This window comes from Chiloscyllium punctatum, chromosome 11, assembly GCF_047496795.1.
Source record: "Chiloscyllium punctatum isolate Juve2018m chromosome 11, sChiPun1.3, whole genome shotgun sequence".
Classification (NCBI taxonomy): Eukaryota; Metazoa; Chordata; class Chondrichthyes; order Orectolobiformes; family Hemiscylliidae; genus Chiloscyllium; species Chiloscyllium punctatum.
In genome coordinates, this window is record NC_092749.1 from 99,930,838 (window position 1) to 99,951,253 (window position 20,416).

A 20,416-nucleotide genomic window follows, 5' to 3' on the forward strand; every position below is an offset into this window, starting at 1 on the left:
CATGATTCAGAGGCCACTCTCTTTTTTGCAACGAAAATTCAAAATTAGCAGAAACCGAAGGACGGTGTGAAGAGATTTCTTTGCCAATGTTTGATCTTTCCTGCTGTGTAAGCAGAGATTCCAGGGGACATTCCTCACACCTCAGTGAGCTGATGATACAACCTCTCACATTAGTGGAACAGATGGGTGTGTTTATAACATTGTAATTGGGTTATTATAGTCATAACGCTGTGCTCAGTGTTGGATGTTTCCTGAAGATGTTTATGTTGTTCAAGTGATTCCAGAACCTCATTCCAACTTTAGTCTTTTCTGCAGCAAAGTTTGCTGTTTCAATTTGAAGCAATTCATCCGAGCCCAATGTTAGGTTAGGGACCACGCTTAGGGTTGGAATATAAAAGCACCATTGTGCTACTGAGACTTTATAAAGCTCTGGTTAGGCCCCATTTGGAGTACTGTGTCCAGTTTTGGTCCCCACACCTCAGGAAGGACATACTGGCACTGGAACATGTCCAGCGGAGATTCACACTGATGATCCCTGGAATGGTTGGTCTAACATATGAGGAACGGCTGAGGATCCTGGGATTGTATTCATTGGAGTTTAGAAGATTAAGGGGAGACTTAATAGAGACGTACAAGATAATACATGGCTTGGAAAGGGTGGATGCTAGGAAATTGTTTCAGTTAGGCGAGGAGACTAGGACCCGTGGATACAGCCTTAGAATTAGAGGGGTAAATTCAGAACAGAAATGCGGAGACATTTCTTCAGCCAGAGAGTGGTGGGCCTGTGGAATTCATTGCCGCAGAGTGCAGTGGAGGTCGGGACACTAGATGTCTTCAAGGCAGAGATTGATAGATTCTTGTTGTCTCGGGGAATTAAGGGCTACGGGGAGAATGCGGGTAAGTGGAGTTGAAATGCCCATCAGCCATGATTGAATGGCGGAGTGGACCCGATGGGCCGAATGGCCTTACTTCCACTCCTATGTCTTATGGTCTTATGTCTTACCCTATCTCTGTGATCTCCTCCAAACTTGCAAACATTTGTGATATCAGCATTCCTCTAATGCAGGACTCTTTACCATCCTGAACTGACTCACACCGTCTCTAGGGGTGTTGTGCTTTCAGCCCCCTAAGCCCCCAAGCTCTGGAATTGGGTTCTCAATCTCAATCACTGTCATCCCTGGTGCCAGCCTTCAGCTAGTCTATAATTGGGCAACCCAAATGGACCTCCCATATGGCCATCTCTGTCCTTGCCCAGCTCCACTTACTCTCCAAGATGTAGAGATGGGGAGTCTCTGCCTTATCTTCAAATTCCTCAGTACCATTTGATTTATCCTAATCAAACATGGACGTTTTCAGTTGACATCCCTGAATTCCCATTGATTCTGTTGAATTATTGCTTGTTCTTTTTGCTCTCTTTGATTTTTCTGTCACTTTTCCTGGTTCTCTCTTTATAAAGTGTTTCACATAGTTTCCTCCTTGCCCTCATTTACCACCTTGTTGTGAGCCTCTCACCCTGTGACACATTGAGCTTTTTTGGGTGACTTAATCACATGTGATTATCATTTTATCTCAGTAATTGACAGTGTTATAAAATATCATAGTCATGCTACCATTTGAACTTCATGTGCTGTAATACTGAGAGTAAATCCAGCTGCTGGTTTTCTCTTACTTTCCCAAGCAAGGGATTTCAATGCTCGGCCACACTCTCGGGAGAACATCATTTAAGGCTCTGCAGCAGTGGTAATAAAACATTGCGCATTAAATGTGGCTCATAAATCAAACCAGTAGTTATGGTTTAATGAGTCAAATTTAATGTGACATTTTACAATTTATTTCGAATTCAATCATGTGCAGCCTAGCTCAAAGCACCTGATGCCAAGCTCCGCACAGCACCTCACGTGCAGTGGACAGGCTCAGGCCTGGGCAGTCTGTTGAGTTCCTGATTTGTTGCTGTGAAAGTCAGAGAGAGAGTGGAGCAGAAGAGGTTTGCTGTGTGTACACCGACTGTCCATCTCTGCCTGACAGTGAAAAGAAAGCTCAGTTGAGAGATCTTCAAGGCAGACTCACACACACACACACTCGCACCACACACCCTCACACACATATACACTAACATCATACACCCACACACACAGTCACATCACACATTCTCACACGCACACACATACAATAATGTCACTCACCCACACACACACACTTGCACCACCACCCTCACACATTCTCACACACATACAACAATAACACTCACCCACATACACGCACTTGCACCACACACCCTCACACATTCTCACACACACATACAATAATAACACTCACCCATACACACACACACTCGCACCACACACCCTCACACATTCTCCCACACACATACAATAATATCACTTACCCACACACACCCTCACACATTCTCACACACACACATGCAATAATAACACTCACACACACTTGCACCACACACCCTCACACATTCTCACACACACATACAATAATATCATTTACCCACACACACACATGCAATAAGAACACTCACCCATACACACACACACTCGCACCACACACCCTCACACATTCTGTCACACACATACAATAATATCACTTACCCACACACACCCTCACACATTCTCTCACACACGTGCAATAATAACACTCACACACCCACACACACACTTGCACCACACACCCTCACACATTCTCACACACACATATAATAATATCACTCACCCACAGACACTCTCTCACTCACTCACACTCACACACATACGAATACCACTCACCCACACATACTCACATACACACACTAGCCCCTGCATACACTCACACCCACACACACTAACGCCAACACACTCACACCCACACACGCTAACACCCACATGCTAACACCCAAACAACCACACAGACTTGCACCCACACACTCACAACTACATGCAGTACCACCAACACACCCACACACTAACACGCACACCATCACACACTCCTAACACCACACACACTCACAGCTACACACCCACACACACTAACACCCACACACACCCACATCTCAGATCTATTGATTCCAATACTATTACATTGAAGTAGACAGTCTGCTTCAGTCATAGAGTTTTACAGCACGGAAACAGACGCGTCAGTCCATCTCAGCCATGCTGACCAGATATCCCACATTACTCTAGTCCCATTGGCCAGCATTTGGCCATATCCCGCTGATCTTTCCTATTCATGTACCCGTCCAGATGCCTTTTAAATGCTGTAATTGTACCAGCCTCCACCACTTCCTCTGGCAGCTCATTCCATGCATGTGCCACCCTCTACAGAAAAAAGTTGCACCTTATGTCTCTCTTAAATCTTTCCCCTCTCACCTGAAACCTATGCCCTCTAGTTCTGGACTCCACCAATCCTGGGAAATAGACCACAGCTATAACCATCCATAAGGTCACCCCTCAGCCTCCAACGTTCCAGGGAAAACAGCCCCAGCCTATTCAGCCTCACCCTATAGCTGAAACCCTCCTACCCTGGCAACATCCTTGTAAGTATTTTCTGAACCCTTTCAAGTTTCACATCATCTTTCCTGTAGCAGGGAGAGCAGAAGTGAATGCAGTATTCCAAAAGTAGTCCATTCATGCATCCTGTTCACCCCCATTATATCAGAACTGAAGGCAAGCATGAAGCTGCTTCTGCAAGTACCTACATTAGGCTTTCCCTTGATTTATTTCTCATCTTTAACAAAGAAAAGACCATAAGACACTGGGGAGAGGTATAACCCAAGCCAGACCTTGCCGCTAAAGGTAATGAGTCGAGGGTGTGGTGTTGGAAGAACACAGCAGGACAGGCAGCATCCGAGAAGCAGGAGAATCAACCTTTCGGACATTAGCTCTTCATCAGGAGAATTGACGTTTCAAGCGTAAGTTCTTCGGATGCTGCCTGACCCGCTGTGCTTTTCCAGCACCACACTCTACTCTGACCTCCAGCATTTGCAGTCCTCACTTTCTCCTAAAGGTGATGACTCTACCAAAGCACCACAAGTGTCCTTGCTCCCTGTTGTACACTTAATCTCATCCACACAGGGTGGGTATATACCTTCAACGTAGAACCACTGAACAGTTACAGCACAAGAGACCATTCAGCCCAACAAGTCCAGGACTGCATTTTGAATCGAAACCACTATTGCATAAAAATGCTTCTCCTCATGTTGCCATTGCTGAAGGTCAGTACAAAGTCCTCAAGCCCAGATAGGACATAGAGTCAGACAGGTAAAAACAATGACTGCGGATGCTGGAAACCAGAGTTTAGATTAGAGTGGTGCTGGAAAAGCACAGCAGTTCAGGCAGCAACCGAGGAGCAGTACAATCGACGTTTCGAGAAAAAGCGCTTCATCAGGAATACTGATGGAGTTTAATGGTATTCCTGATAAAGGGCTTTTGCCCGAACATCAATTTTACTGCTCCTCGGATGCTACCTGAACTGCTGTGCTTTCCCAGCACCACTAATCCAGAATAGAGTCAGACAGCATGGAACCAGGCCCTTTGTATCAACTCGTATATGCCAACCAAGTTTCCCAAATTGAAATACTGCCATTTGCCTGCGTTTGGCTCATATCCCTCTACATCCTTCCTATTCATGTCCAAATGCCTTTTAAATGCTGTGATTCTACCAGCCTCCATCACTTCCTCTGGTAGCTCATTCCATACACGCACCATCCTCGGCAGAAAAAAGTTCCCATTACATCCCTTTTAAATCTTTTCCCTCTCACCTTAAATCTATGCCCTCTAGTTTTGGACTCCCCCACCCTTGGAAAAAGACTCTGGCTATTCACCTTACCTCTGACCCCCATGATTTTATTAACCTCAATATGGCCAACCCCTCAGCCTCCGATACCCTCGAAATGTTTCTTATTCATGTCCTTATTCATGTGTCTTTTAAACATTGTAACTGAACCTGCATCCACCACTTCCTCTGCAAGATCATTCCGTATGTGAACCCACTCTCTGGGTAAGAAAAATGTTGCCCCTCATGTCCTTTTAAAGTTTTCTCTCACCGTAAAATATGCTTCTTAGTCTTGAAATCCCCAACTCTAAGGAAGAGACACCTGCCATTCACTTTCTCTATCCCCCTCATGATTTTATAAACCTCAACCTGCTATGCTCCAGTGAAAAAAACGTTTCAATCTATCATTATAACTCAAACCCTCCATGCCTGGTAACATCCTGGTAAATCTTAATTTTGAACCCTCTCCAAATGACACCAAAATTGGAGGTGTAGTGGACAGCGAAGAGGGTTACCTCAGATTACAATGAGATCTTGATCAGATGGGTCAATGGGCTGAGAAGTGGCAGATGGAGTTTAATTCAGATAAATGCGAGGTGCTGTATTTTGGGAAACCAAACCCAGCAGGACTTATACATTTAATGGAAAGATCCGAGGGAGTGTTGCTGAACAAACAGACCTTGGAGTGCAGGTTCATAGTTCCTTGAAAGTAGAGTCGCAGGTAGATAAGATAGGGAAGAAGGCGTTTGGTATGCTTTCCTTTATTGGTCAGAGCATTGAGTATAGGAGTTGGGAGGTCATGTTGCGGCTGTACAGGGCATTGGTTAGGCCACTGTTGGAATATTGCATGCAATTCTGGTCTCCTTCCTATCAGAAGGCTGTTGTGAAACTTGAAAGGATTCGGAAAAGATTTATAAGGATGTTACCAGTGTTGGAGGATTTGAACTATAGGGAGAGGCTGAACAGGCCGGGGCTGTTTCCCTGGAGCATCGAAGGCTAAGGGGTGACCTCATAGAGGTTTATAAAATCATAAGGGGCATGAATAGGGTAAATAGACAATGTCTTTTCCCTGGGGTGGGTGAGTCCAGAACTAGAGGGCATAGGTTTAGGGTGAGAGGGGAAAGATATAAAAGAGACCTAAGGGGCAGTGTTTTCACACAGAGGGTGGTATGGGTATGGAATGAGCTGCCAGAGGAAGTGATGGAGGCTGGTACAATTGCAATATTTAAAAGGCATCTGGATGGGTATATGAATAGGAAGGGTTTGGAGGGATATGGGCCAAGTGGTGGCAAATGGGACTAGATTAGATTGGGATATCTGGTCGGAATGAATGAGTTGGACCGAAGGGTCTGTTTCCGTGCTGTACATCTCTATGACTCTATAACTTAATAATATCTTGATCTTACGATATGAGGAGAGGCACCAAATTTTCAAAGATTAGAAACCAGGATGGGTTGAGAAGCCTTAGGAGGGCAGGGCTGCCTTGGCAGGAGTCCCAGGAATGATGCAACTGAAGATGGGTCACCTGCTGACATCTCCCAGGATTTGTCCAGCCAGAGGTGACGACCTACCTGAGACACCCAGCAGGTACAAACCACTGCCTTCCTCCAGTACTGCGAGCTGAGGTCCCATCATTGACTGGAGACTGGGCAATTCAATTCTTGGTGATCTCCAAATGGCTCTACTGTGGAAGACATCGTGTTCCTGCAGATAGTTGCAATCTACCTACAAGCTATCAAGACTGAAGTTTGTCATGCTCCATTGTTGTTGTAATGAATCATCATAGAATCATAGAATCCCTGCAGAGCAGAAACAGGCCCTTCGGTCCAACAAGTCCACAGCAACCCTCCGAAGAGTAACCCACCCAGACCCATTCCCCTACTCTATTACTCTACATTTACCCCTGACTAATGCCTCTAACCTACGTATCCCTGAACACTATGGGCAATTTAGCGTGGCCAATCCACCTAACCTGCACATCTTTGGATTGTGGGACGAAGCCAGAGCACCCAGAGGAAACCCATGCAGACACGGGGAGAATGCGCAAACTCCAGACAGACAGTTGCCCAAGGTTGGAATCAAACCTGGGTGCTGTGAGGCGGCAGTGCTAACCACTGTGCCACCCCCAATGCCGAGGGTTGGTTAGCTTGCCTGGCTGGACAGTGGGTGAATAATGCCAGCAGCGTGGGTTCAATTCCCACAAGAGCTGAGGTTACCATGAAGGATTCGCCTTCTCAACACTCATCTGAGGCAAGGTAACCCTCAGGTTAAACCACCATCAGTCATCTCTCTGTTTCTCTAATGAGGGAGCTGCCCTATGGGTGCATTCACCTGGTGACAGTCGACTGTGAAAGCCTCAGTCTGGAAAATAGCCTGTATCTAGGATGGAAATAACAGCAGACAAGCGATGGTGACAACTGGCATTTTCTCAATCAGAGTTCTGTAAAGTCTTCTGACAAGTCTCACTGCCGGCTACGGCCAATCTATTTCAGATTCACAACAATTTAAACAAAACAAAGGGATTTTTGCACTGAAAAGACTGTGAAAGTTGGCATTACTTTTATTTGTAACTCACTCATTCACTTGGACGTGTCCCCATGTCTTCCAAAGAAACTGCAGTTGTTGCTTTCTGTTGATGTGGTGTGGGGAGGGGAATGGGGGTGGCAGGGAGGAATTGGAGAAGTGTGGGGGTTGAGGGGTGCTGCTTGCCCCAGTCTCTCTCTCACCTGCTGTTATTCACTGAGGTGGTGTGGCAGAATCCTTTAGTGACCGATCAGAAATCCATCAGAAGTGTGCAGTCAATGACTTTCTGCTCTATGTCAGGACTGGGAAAGGGAGCGAGTGAAAGACACTGCAGATGGATGAAACGTCTGGTGTGACTGTCTCCCAGCCTGGCATGGCTGTCTCTCAGCCCAGAGTGGCCTCCGTGTGGACTTCCACCCTCAAGGGGGAGCCCGGAGCAGTCTGGAGGTTAGATGTGGACTGGGTTGGAAGGACTATTATTCTGAACTTCCATTTCATTATTTTTCTCATTTCTTTTCCCCTCAGAATTTGTACTTAAGAATCTGTAACTAGGTATCTTTGTAGGTAAGTTGGTGCTGGGGGTGACAATTTGTGAACTTTTCACTGTGCTCGTGTGAGTCAATGTGACAATAAAGCTAATTCTGATTCTATAACAGAGGGTCACTGAGTTATTGTTCACATTTGTCGTAGAATTCCTACAGTGTGGAAGAAGGCCATTCGACCCATCGAGTCCACGCAACCCTCTGAAAAGTATCCCACCTAGACCCACCCCCTACCCTATCCCTGTAATTCTGTGTTTCCCACCTGGCCTGCACTTCCCTGGATACTACGGGCAATTTAGCATGGCCAATTCACCTCACCTGAACATCTTTGGACTGTGGGAGGAAACCCACGCAGACACGGGGAGAACGTACAAACTCCATGCAGCCAATCAAACCCGGGTCCCTGGCGCTGTGAGGCAGCGGTGCTAACCACTGAGCCACCGTGCCACAATACAATATTCCCAAACATGGACTGGAAAGGTTCTGATGGTATTTCCTTCAAATAGATAAAACTTCGGTGCAAACATATTCATCCTTCCACTACAGAAGCATTCGGAGCATCTGGAGAGCAGAGAAATTTCAAACAAGTGCTTCATTCAGCAACTCATTTCACAGAACCGCCCGAGAAAGTTCGAAAGGGATGAGCCTGAGTGTGGGCTCAGGGTTTGAGGTGGACAGAGACCAAATGGAGGGAGTCAGCAAACAGTCCGTGCAGAATTACACAGCCGGCCAGCTGCCAATGACTCGAAGGGCATTTCAAGAGGGGGTTTCGAACTGTAGTTCCTAAATGTTGTCATTGAGTAACATTTGTGCTTTACATACATATTAAAATGAACTGTGGAGCCATTTATAGTTTACAATATGTTTTAATCTGATGTTTGATTCAGACGTCTGAAAGTTACTTTCAACGTTAACTCTTTAAAAGGCTACAATATAATAGTCTGTGTTGTATGCTTGTTGATTTTACTGTACATTATACACATTTACAACTGAGAGACTCCATCCCGCAGACACAGTGACTGAAGGCAAGGAGGGCACCTTTATACTGGAATATTGTATATTGTCATGTCATGTAACATCTCTTAAAGGTACAGGACTGTACGCTCTGGAATCTCTGCCATGATACTACATTCCTTCCCTCCTTTTCGCCTTTAAGATTGGGAATCATTTTTCAATGACCTGCACCTTAAGCATTTTTAGAGTCACAAAACACGAAAACAGACCCTTCGGTCCAACCAGTCCATGCTGACCATAATCCCAAACTAAACTAGTCCTGCCTGCCTGCGCTAGGCCCATTTCCCTTTAAACATTTCTTATTCATGTATTTATCCAAATCTCTCTCTAAGTGTAACCATACACACATCCACCACTTCCTCTGGAAGATCATTCCACACAGGAACCACTGTGTGTAAAAGAAGTTGACCCTCACGTCTTTTTTAAATCTTTCTCCTCTCACCTTAAAAATATGCCCCTAGTCTTGAAATCCCCCACCCTCAGGAAAAGACACCTGACATTTACCTTATCTACACCCTTCATGATTTTACAAACTTCTATAAACTTTTCAAACAATATAGAGGCGAGACTGCATTTCTGGTTGATAAACATTGGATTTCCTCATGGAACTTAATTGCCCTTACTCTCTGGGAACTTTACAAATACTACGCGCTGTACAAATATATTGGTTGAGAGGAGATTTGAAAAGGAGAAAGTGAGGACTGCAGATGCTGGAGGTCAGAGTCGAGTGAGGGTGCTGGAAAAGCACAGCAGGTCAGGCAGCATCTGAGGAGCAGGAGATTCGACGTTTCAGGCATAAGCCCTTCATCAGGGCTTTCCTGATGAACGGCTTTTGCCCGAAACGTCAATTCTCCTGCTCCTCAGATGCTGCCTGACCTGCTGTGTTTTTCCAGCATCCACACTTTGCGACACAGGAGATTTGATAAGCGACATTCAGAATTATGATGGATCTGGACAGGATGGATGGGAAGGAGTTGTTCCCATTAGCAGAGGGATCTAGAAACAGAAGACACTGATTTAAAGTGAGTGGCAAAAGAAGCAGAGGTGGCATGAGGAAATTTACTTTTAATGCAATTAGTGCGGATCTAGAACATACTGTTCAGCAGAGAGCACAGTAGAGTTAGAGTCAGTTGTAACTTGCAAAAGCGTATCAGATAATTATCCAGAGAGAAAAGTCTTTGCAAGGCTATGGGGCAAAGTCATGGGATAGATCTAACTGAGTTTCCCATTTCACAATCATAGAATGGTCACATTATGGAAGGAGGCCATTCAGCCCATCATGCCCTTCTTCCAGCATGGACAGGGGGGCCAAATTGGGGACAAAGGCATGTGTTTTTCTAAAACTGGTTATACGGGGGAGCAGAAAATATTGGCGGTCTGCTCTATGAACATAAGGGAGACTTTAATTCTGCAAATTATATTGGAAAACATATATGTAGAATGTAAAACCATTTAAATACTAAGCGTTTTTAAAAGATTAAATCTGAAAGCCATCCTTAATATGTCAAAATTCCAGACCCCTCAATTGAACTCTATGACAAAATCCCAGTGGCACTTGGGAATGGGGAATACACGTTGCTAACTGCCATTAATAGACATGGAAGCCAGAAGGGTCTTGTGGTGCAGTGGTAATGTCCCTACCTCTGAGGCAGGAGGTAGTACTGAATATGTATCCCAGAATTCCTTCTGTCAGAAAATCTCCTTTGTTGTTTGATTCTTTGGACAAGCTTTATTTTGGCAGCCAAAATTGGGTCGTTGGTTTGGAGGCACAGGGTTCCTCTACTGGTGAGAGAGAACAGATCTCTTAAAATTTCCAAGGGAGTTAAGTCATTGGACTTGTTTTCTTCTCAGTCTGATTCTTTGGTTCTTAAACTGTAATCTAAAATTTTGTAACAATGTGACCTCACAACCAACTCCTCAGAAATACCTGAGGACATTCCACACAAGGAGAGTCGAAGTGTTTTAGGTCATTGGTTCCTTTCCAGTTCAGGGGAGGTAGCAAATTACGATGTTACTTGGGAGCACTCTCACCTCAGAGTCACAAAATTCTGGACTTAAGCCCACTCCACATCTTGGACATGGAAGTCAGGGCTGTAACAGTAATGCAATACTGCAGGTGTGCTGCATTGTTAGAGGTGTTGTCTTTTGGATGGCAGATCTATCTGCCTGCTCAGACTTACATGGCCGTATTTCAGAGAAGAGAAATCAAGTTGTGACCAATATATAGCCCTCAACGAGCATCATGGTATACAGCTTCACTGGTGATCATGTGATGTTACTGTTTGTGGGAACTTGCTGCGGTTCTGCCATTACAGTGATCAAACTTCAGAGGGACTTCCTTTTGAGTGCAAAGTGCTTTGAGGCATCCAGTGCTTGTGGAAGGTGTTATACATAATGCGGCCTTTCTTTTAGAAACTGGACTCTAACATTAGTCTGTTGCTTCCTTGCCAAACGTACCTGGCTTCTCACAATCTTTTAGCTGGGTCTGTAGCTAGTCTTTTGTACTGTCTGCGTAAATGGTGTTCCATTACGTTACCTGGCCCCTAGCACTGAATTCTTTTATTAACTACGAAAGGTCACGTACACCCAACTAAAATTACTCACAGGGAGAGGAGGCAACTGAAGGATGAAGCATTTCATTCAGGATGACAGTAGGAAAGAAAGAGCTACAGGGAGAGGCTGAATAGGCTGGGGCTGTTTTCCCTGGAGCATCGGAGGCTGAGGGGTGACCTTATCATAAAATCATGAGGGGCATGGTAGGGTAAATAGACAAGGTCTTTTCCACAGGGTAGGGGAGTACAAAACTAGAGGGCATAGGTTAAAGGTGAGAGGGGAAAGATATAAAAGGGACTGGAGAGGCAATTTTTTCATGCAGAGGGTGATGCATGTATGGATTGAGGCAGTGGTGGAGGCTGGACAACGTTTAGAAGGCACTTAGATGGGTACATGAATTCCAAAGTTTTGGAGGGATATGAGCCATGTGCTGGCAATTGGGACGAGATTTATTTAGGATATCTGGTCAGCATGGACGAGTTGGATCGAAGAGTCTGTTTCTATGCTGTTCATCTCCATGAGTCTATAACAGATGGGAGCATTTGCCCAATTTTTATGCGGGAAAGTGTGGCGAGTTTTGGGGATTGGGATGTTGCATGTTGAACCATTGGGTTTGGCAAGGGGAGAGGTGCAGCGAGGGAGGCAGCACTGTCCAGAACAGCCTTTTTATCGTTTGCAGCTGCCTTAGATGCTTTTCGGAAAATGCATGAGGCATTTGTGTTGAAGTGAGATAAGACAATCCTCCCACAGGGATCACAGAACTACAGTTCAACCATTTCCAAGACATATTATCCCTTTTGTTGGCTTTTGCAGACTGTTTATGACCTTGACGTTCAGTGTTAGTTATCCTCTTAAAACAGAAATGAATCAGACAGCCCCAAAAGAGGCCATTGAGCCCATTGAAGCTGTCTGATCTGTTTGAAATACCTATCCAATTGACCCCATTCTCCTACTGTCTCCCCAAAGCTCTCCAGTTATTTCTCCTTTTCAGTCTATATCTGCTTCTTCTGACTTATTTTTTATTGGTAATGAGATTGCCTTGTAGTTGCCAAACAAAGATTTCAGTAATCATTGGAAATGACTAGAATCTATATAAAGCAGATTTGACTACAGAATGTTACAAATATATTTTAAGTATGCACTTGCAGATAATTATATAATGCAAACTGTTTGAATTACTGAAGAGATATGACACTGCTTTGGGTAATCTAATTTTAAGTGTGTTTTCTCCCCCATTCAGTTGTTACATTTTATGATATCTGTGTGTCACACAATTCTTACTTTTAAACTGGGTTCAGTTCTGAATATGGAGTTATCATCCTGGCTGTTTGCTTGAGAGGAGCCATTCTGTTCCCAGTCAGTGGGACACCTGAGAAGATTTTTGTAAAGACTGTTTGTATTAATCTCATAGAATATCTACAGTGTGGAAACAGACCTTTCAGCTCAACAAGTCCACACCAACACCCAGACCTATTCCCCTACATTTACCCCTGATTAATGCACCTAATACTATGGGCAATTTAGCATGGCCAATTCACCTGACCTGCACATTCTTTGGATTGTGGGAGGAAACCGGAGCACCCGGAGGAAACCCACGCAGACACGGGGACAACGTGCAAACTCCACACAGACAGTCACCCGAGGCTGGAATCGGACCCAGGACCCTGGTGCTGTGAGGCCGCAGTGCTAACCACTGAGCCATCGTGCCGCCCAGTAGGAATGTTGATTCCCTACAATGTGGAAACAGACCCTTCGGCCAAACAAGTCCACACCAACCCTCCGGAGAGTAACCCACCCAGACCCATTCCCCCTGACTAATGCACCTAACACGATGGGCAATTCAGCATGGACAAGTCACCTGACCTGCACATCTTTGGATTGTTGAAGGAAACCCACACAGACACAGGGAGAATGAGCAAACTCCACACAGACAGTCACCCAATTGAACCTGGGTCCCTGGAGCTGTGAGGCAGCAGCGTTAACCACTGCGCCACCATTTGCAACTCTAGAATAGACTGTGAAGACCCAAGTCCCTCATAGCCCTGGAGATAGGGTCTTGCATTGGAATAGTAGTGTTTATAGTTCCTTTTTTTAAGAACCCCTACAGTGTGGAAACAGGCCCTTCGGCCCGACAATTCCACACTGACCCTCCAAAAAGTATCCCATCCAAATCCATGCCCCATTTCTCAACTTTTACCCCTAACCTACATATCCCTGAACACTGTGGGCAATTTAGCCTGGCCAATCCACCTAACCTGCACATCTTTGGATTGTGGGAGGAAACTGGAGCACCCAGAGGAAACCCACGCAGACACGGGGAGAATGTGCAAACTCCACACGGTCACCCGAGGCTAGAATTGAACCTGGGTCCCTGGTGCTGTGGGGTCGCAGTGCTAACCACTGAGCCACCATGCCATCCCCAGGAGGGTTATGGGCCAGAAGCAGGGAGATAAGGCTCGTTTAGTTTGGGATTATGGTCAGAGCGAAGGGTCTGTTTCCAAGTTGTACGTCTCCAAGACTCTAAATCAAGATAGAGGGCAAAATGCAGTGCCCTCCCTGAGGCACGTTTGGAAAGAGGGCATGTATTCAGGCAGGAGGCTGCCAAGTGGGACCTCCACTGATTTTGAAGAGGGGCTGGTGCAAACTGGGTCTGGGTTCTCTAGAGTTTTGAAGAATGAGAGATGATCTAATTGAAACCTACAAAATACTTAAAGGCACAGACTGGGTAACTGCGGGTAAGCTGTGTCTCCTGCTCTGGAATGAGGAGGCGCAATTTAAAAATTAAGGCAGTGCCCCTTGGGTCTGAGATGGGAAGAAACATTTTTGTTCAAACGGTCAGAATTCTTTAGCACACAGGGCTTTGGAAGCTCAGTCTTGAATATGTTTAGGGTAGAGTTGAATAGATTTCTGATTTTCAGTGGCATACCGAGTTATGGGGATAATGTGGATGAGAGGTATTGAAGTCCTTGATAGTATTGAATGGCAGGCTGAATGGCCTGCACCTACTCCCATCTCTGCAAGGCCAAGAAGGCTTGTGGATTTCCCTCCACACCATGCCACTGATTGAGGCCTTTAGGTGATGAACCTACGACCCATTGAACAGCTTCATCACTCCCCTGCTAGGCTTCACCATGTGGCCGTGGTCTCAAACGCCAGCAGCAGAGAACCCAGAACTCATTCCCGCCGACGAGACAGGCAAAGGGTGATCCCTGTTCATGGGAGGCATGGATCCGACATCCTCATTCATCGACTCCATAAACCGCTCAGCTAAGTGATGCCAATGTTACCATGTCGCAAGTCTGTCCTGTCCTGAGTGAAGTCAGCTTGCTTCCCCTCGAATCAGATGCGGGTTTTAATCAGTCAATGAGACTGCTTTGTGGGTAGAGCTGAAGACTTGAGGAATTAATCTGAGCGCTTGCTGAGCAGGACTGAAACCCATTAGAACAATTTGGGGCCAGCATTGAAATCAATCAAACAGCCTTCACCTCCCCCTGTCATATGTCATTGAACTACTGGTGGCAAACCATTCAAAACATTTAGATTTCATTTAGATTAATTTAAGATGCGTCTGGACAGATGCCTGAGTAGGTAGGGAGCAGAAGGATACCTTAGGAATTGAGCGACACATTTAGACAGTGGATTTGGATCGGCTCAGGCTTGGAGGGCCGATGGGCCTGTTCCTGGGCTGTAAAAATTCTTTGTTCTAATGCTGTTGAGTTTTTGAAAGGAACAGGTATTTTATGTAGCATCTGTCTCCCAGTGAGTCGCTAAATTGTTGCTTTGTCAACATAAAGTTTCCCTTCTGGAGCGTACTGGGCTATTGTCTTTACATGGGAGTTTAGTGGGTTTTTTTACCTCCCCCCCTCCCCAAGGCAAAATACTGCAGTGCTGGAAATCTAAAACACACAGAGATTGCTAGAGGAGCCCAGCAGGTCTGGCAGCAAGTGTGGAAAGAGAAACAGCGTTAACACTTCCAATCTGCTCAGAACCTGATGCTAGAGACAAATAAATTGCAGGTGCTGGAATCCAAAATAGACAGGCAGGAAGCTGGAAGAATACAGCAAGCCAGGCAGCATGGGAAGAGGGTGGGGGGTGGGGGGGGGGGGGGGGGGGGGGGGGGGGGGGGGGCGGAGGTGGGGGGGTGGAGAAGTCGGCATTTCAGGTGTAACCCTTCCCCAGGTCTGCTGAGTTTCTCCAGCAACTTCTATGCTTGTTTTACTGCCTTCTAGAGTGACTGTAGAGAACCTTATTTTCAATATGGTCTCAATCATTATTCATTTCCTCTGACACCACACACAGAGCTACAAGCAATCGGAAATTGAGTGGGGCGTGTGACACAATTTCAATGGTTTACGACTGTTACTTTGTCCGAAATTGTACCAATTCCGAGGGCAAAAATCAATCACTTCAGGATTGGTTGCAACCTCACCTTACATCTGCTGCTGTCACTGCTCACACCTACTCCCGTAATTTCCAAGAAGATTCCTGTTAAAATCTGACAACTGAATGGTGCAACACAAGTCATTAATGTTATATCCACACAGGGGCTCTTAGATATGGGCATCCAATTCTGGTCTTTTTAGCAACAGCTCCATCTCAAGAATAAAAAAGTCCTGTCAGTCTGCAGTTTACATTACACCAAATCAATGTCCCACTGCAATTCTCTGACATTTAGATCCATGTCATAGTGTCTAAAACTATTTTTTGTCTAGAATTTTTTCAATTTATTAACACTGGTAGCTGGGTAGTTTCAGGGTTTCTCAATAAAGAGAATATTTAGGAAAGAACCCAAGATTGGGCGATAATTCTCTGGGAGGTCATTCAGGCTGCCCCTTGGACTCGAGACCCTGGGAATGCTGGCCAATCAGAGGCTAGCTGCTGTTATGCCCAGCATTGCCAATGAGAAGGCTATGACTGCTTTCAGAGGAACACACACGCACACACACACACAGAAATACAGACACACACACACACACAAATACAGAGACGTACAGAAATACAGAGACACACAGACTCAAATACAGAAACATACAGAGAGAGAGAGACACGCACAGAAATACAGACGCATACACACAAATACAGAGACACATGCACACACAGACACGCATAGAAATGCAGAGACACACGCATAGAAATAGAGATATACACAGAAATACAGACACACACAGAAATACAGAGATATACACAGAAATATAGAGACACACACAGAAATATAGAGACACACAGAAATACAGAGACACACACAGAAATACAGAGACGCACAGAAATACAGAGATATACACAGAAATACAGAGAGACACGCACAGAAATACAGAGATATACACAGAAATACAGAGACGCACAGAAATGCAGAGATATACGCAGAAATACAGAGACACACAGAAATACAGAGATATACACAGAAATACAGAGACACACACAGAAATGCAGGCACACGCACAGAAATACAGAGATATACACAGAAATACAGAGATATACACAGAAATACAGAGACACACACAGAAATGCAGGCACACGCACAGAAATACAGAGATATACACAGAAATACAGAGACGCACAGAAATGCAGAGATATACGCAGAAATACAGAGACGCACAGAAATACAGAGATATACACAGAAATACAGAGAGACACACACAGAAATACAGAGATATACACAGAAATACAGAGAGACACGCACAGAAATACAGAGATATACACAGAAATACAGAGACGCACAGAAATGCAGAGATATACGCAGAAATACAGAGACACACAGAAATACAGAGATATACACAGAAATACAGAGACACACACAGAAATGCAGGCACACGCACAGAAATACAGAGATATACACAGAAATACAGAGACGCACAGAAATGCAGAGATATACGCAGAAATACAGAGACGCACAGAAATACAGAGATATACACAGAAATACAGAGAGACACACACAGAAATAGAGAGATATACACAGAAATACAGAGAGACACACACAGAAATAGAGAGATATACACAGAAATACAGAGAGACACGCACAGAAATACAGAGATATACACAGAAATACAGAGACGCACAGAAATGCAGAGATATACGCAGAAATACAGAGACACACAGAAATACAGAGATATACACAGAAATACAGAGACACACACAGAAATGCAGGCACACGCACAGAAATACAGAGATATACACAGAAATACAGAGATATACACAGAAATACAGAGACACACACAGAAATGCAGGCACACGCACAGAAATACAGAGATATACACAGAAATACAGAGACGCACAGAAATGCAGAGATATACGCAGAAATACAGAGACGCACAGAAATACAGAGATATACACAGAAATACAGAGAGACACACACAGAAATACAGAGATATACACAGAAATACAGAGAGACACGCACAGAAATACAGAGATATACACAGAAATACAGAGACGCACAGAAATGCAGAGATATACGCAGAAATACAGAGACACACAGAAATACAGAGATATACACAGAAATACAGAGACACACACAGAAATGCAGGCACACGCACAGAAATACAGAGATATACACAGAAATACAGAGACGCACAGAAATGCAGAGATATACGCAGAAATACAGAGACGCACAGAAATACAGAGATATACACAGAAATACAGAGAGACACACACAGAAATAGAGAGATATACACAGAAATACAGAGAGACACACACAGAAATAGAGAGATATACACAGAAATACAGAGAGACACGCACAGAAATACAGAGACACATAGACAGAAACACATTTAGACACACACACGCACACACACATGCAGAAATACAGAGACACACACACAAGCACAGACACTCACACAAACACCAAGACACATACATAAACATGCACACGGAAACACAGACACACAAGCTACACATGGAAACAGGCACACAAAATACACTTGGAAACACAGGCAGGCATACACATGCAGAAACACAGATGTATGGAAGCACGGCACGATGGCACAGTGCTTAGCACTGCTGCCTCACAACGCCAGAGACCCAGGTTCAATTCTCCGCCTCAGGCAAATGTCTGTGTGGAGTTTGCACATTCTCCCTGTGTCTGTGTGGGTTTCCTCCGGGTGCCCCGGTTTCCTCCCACAATTCAGAAATGTGCAGGTTAGGTGGATTAGCCATGCTAAATTGCCCATAGTATTAGGTGAAGGGGTAAATGTAGAAGAATGGATCTGGGTGGGTTGCTCTTCAGAGGGTCGATGTGGACTTGTTGGGCCGAAGGGCCTGTTTCCACCCTGTAAGTAATCTAACCTAATCTAATCATAGACAGGCGCACATGTACACACACAAGCGTGCAGACACACACACAGGATAGACATGATGTGCACACACATACATATACCCCCAACCTCCAGAGGCTAAGCATCATGGTGGTCCTAGACTGCTATTAAATAATGAGAGGGGTTTCAGAGATGGGTTTCATGGATTGGGAGTTGCATGGAGACTTGGATCAGGAGCGAGGGCTAGCGGTAACTTTCACCAACCCCAACTTCCCAATGTCTGCCACTGGTCACCTTCGTTTGAGAGACCTCCCTCTGCAACCGTCCTCTCTTTCCCACCAGCTCTGATGTTCTTCAGCCTGGCTAGTTACACTTTTCATGTTGCCTTCTGCTTCATATTCTCAGTCAAACATAGGAAATGCAATGTGACATCAATTATATAATTTATCGTTGAGAGTTGGTTAGCTCAGTTGGCTGGATGGCTGGTTTGTGATGCCGATGGTTGAGTTCCTGCACTGACAGGGGTTACCATGAAGACCCCACATTCTCAGCCGTACCCCTGACTTGAGGCACGGTGACCCTCACATTCAACTCTAATGAGAGTCATGATGTTGAGGAGCTGGTGTCGGACTGGGGTGGACAAAGTTAACAATCCCACAACATCAGGTTATAGTCCAACAGGTTTAATTGGAAGCACTAGCTTTCGGAGCGCCGCTCCTTCATCAGGTGGTTGTGGAGAATAACATTGGAAGACACAGAATTTAAAGCAAAAGTTTACAGTGTGATGTAACTGAAATTATGTATTGAAAATGACCTGGGTTGTTTGTTAAGACTCTCATCTTTTAGAATGACCATGTTGGTTTCAGTTCTTTCATATGTAAATTGCGAACTTGAGAATGTAACCTTTAAAAAAATGTTTTTCCATTTACATATGAAAGAACTGAAACCAACATGGTCATTCTAAAAGATGAGAGTCTTAACAAACAACCCTGGTCATTTTCAATATATAATTTCAGTTACATCACACTGTAAACTTTTGCTATGAATTCTGCATGTCACAATCTTATTCTCCACAACCACCTGATGAAGGAGCCGCGCCCCGAAAGCTAGTGCTTCCAAATAAACCTTTTAGCCTACAACCTGGTGTTGTGGGATTGTTAACTTTCCAATGACAGAATAAGACTGCACTGATTTTACCTTCAATTCAACTTTAGGTGTAACTCACAGACATAACAACGAGTGTGTTTAGGGTTTCTCCATTTAAGAAGGTGTTACGTGTAATCTTACAGGCAATTCTGTTCAAGAACATGAGTGCCATGTTACTCAGCAAACCACCTTGTGTTCTCCCAGTTCAGGGAGCCATTGCTTACAGTGTTGAGATTTGACTTGTTTGGATAGTAAGTAACATGTTCTCTCTGCTGTATCTGCTGACAGGTTGTGCCATTGACGTGGTGGTCATTGATCAGAGATTCCACTTACTACACCTTATCGGTGATGGCGCTCATTTTGGTAAGAATATTATTGGGTTTGTCTCAAAAGGTGGGAAAAGTGTCAGGAGATGCTTCCGAGCGTTGGGAGGGATGTGGGGTATAACCAGGTGAGAAGGGGCTGTCCTGTCTCCAGTCTCCTGGATCAATAACTCCAGATCTTTAAGCACTCAGCATGGGGCTGTATCTTTCTTCAATTAACCATGTACATTAACTGGTTGATTTGATTTGATTTATTGTCGTGACATGTACCGAAGTGCAGTGACAAGTTTTGTTTTGCGAACTGTGCGGG

General features: G+C 44.8%; 1 protein-coding gene across 1 annotated transcript in view; it reads left to right on the plus strand.

Moving 5' to 3' along the window:
- slc24a3 (solute carrier family 24 member 3) overlaps nt 1–20,416 on the plus strand; it is a 382,506-nt gene that overhangs the window by 295,841 nt on the left and 66,249 nt on the right. Inside the window, exon 7 of the mRNA XM_072581405.1 lies at nt 20,072–20,146. Coding sequence (XP_072437506.1) covers nt 20,072–20,146 — 75 coding nt within the window. The remainder of the gene's footprint in view (nt 1–20,071; nt 20,147–20,416) is intronic.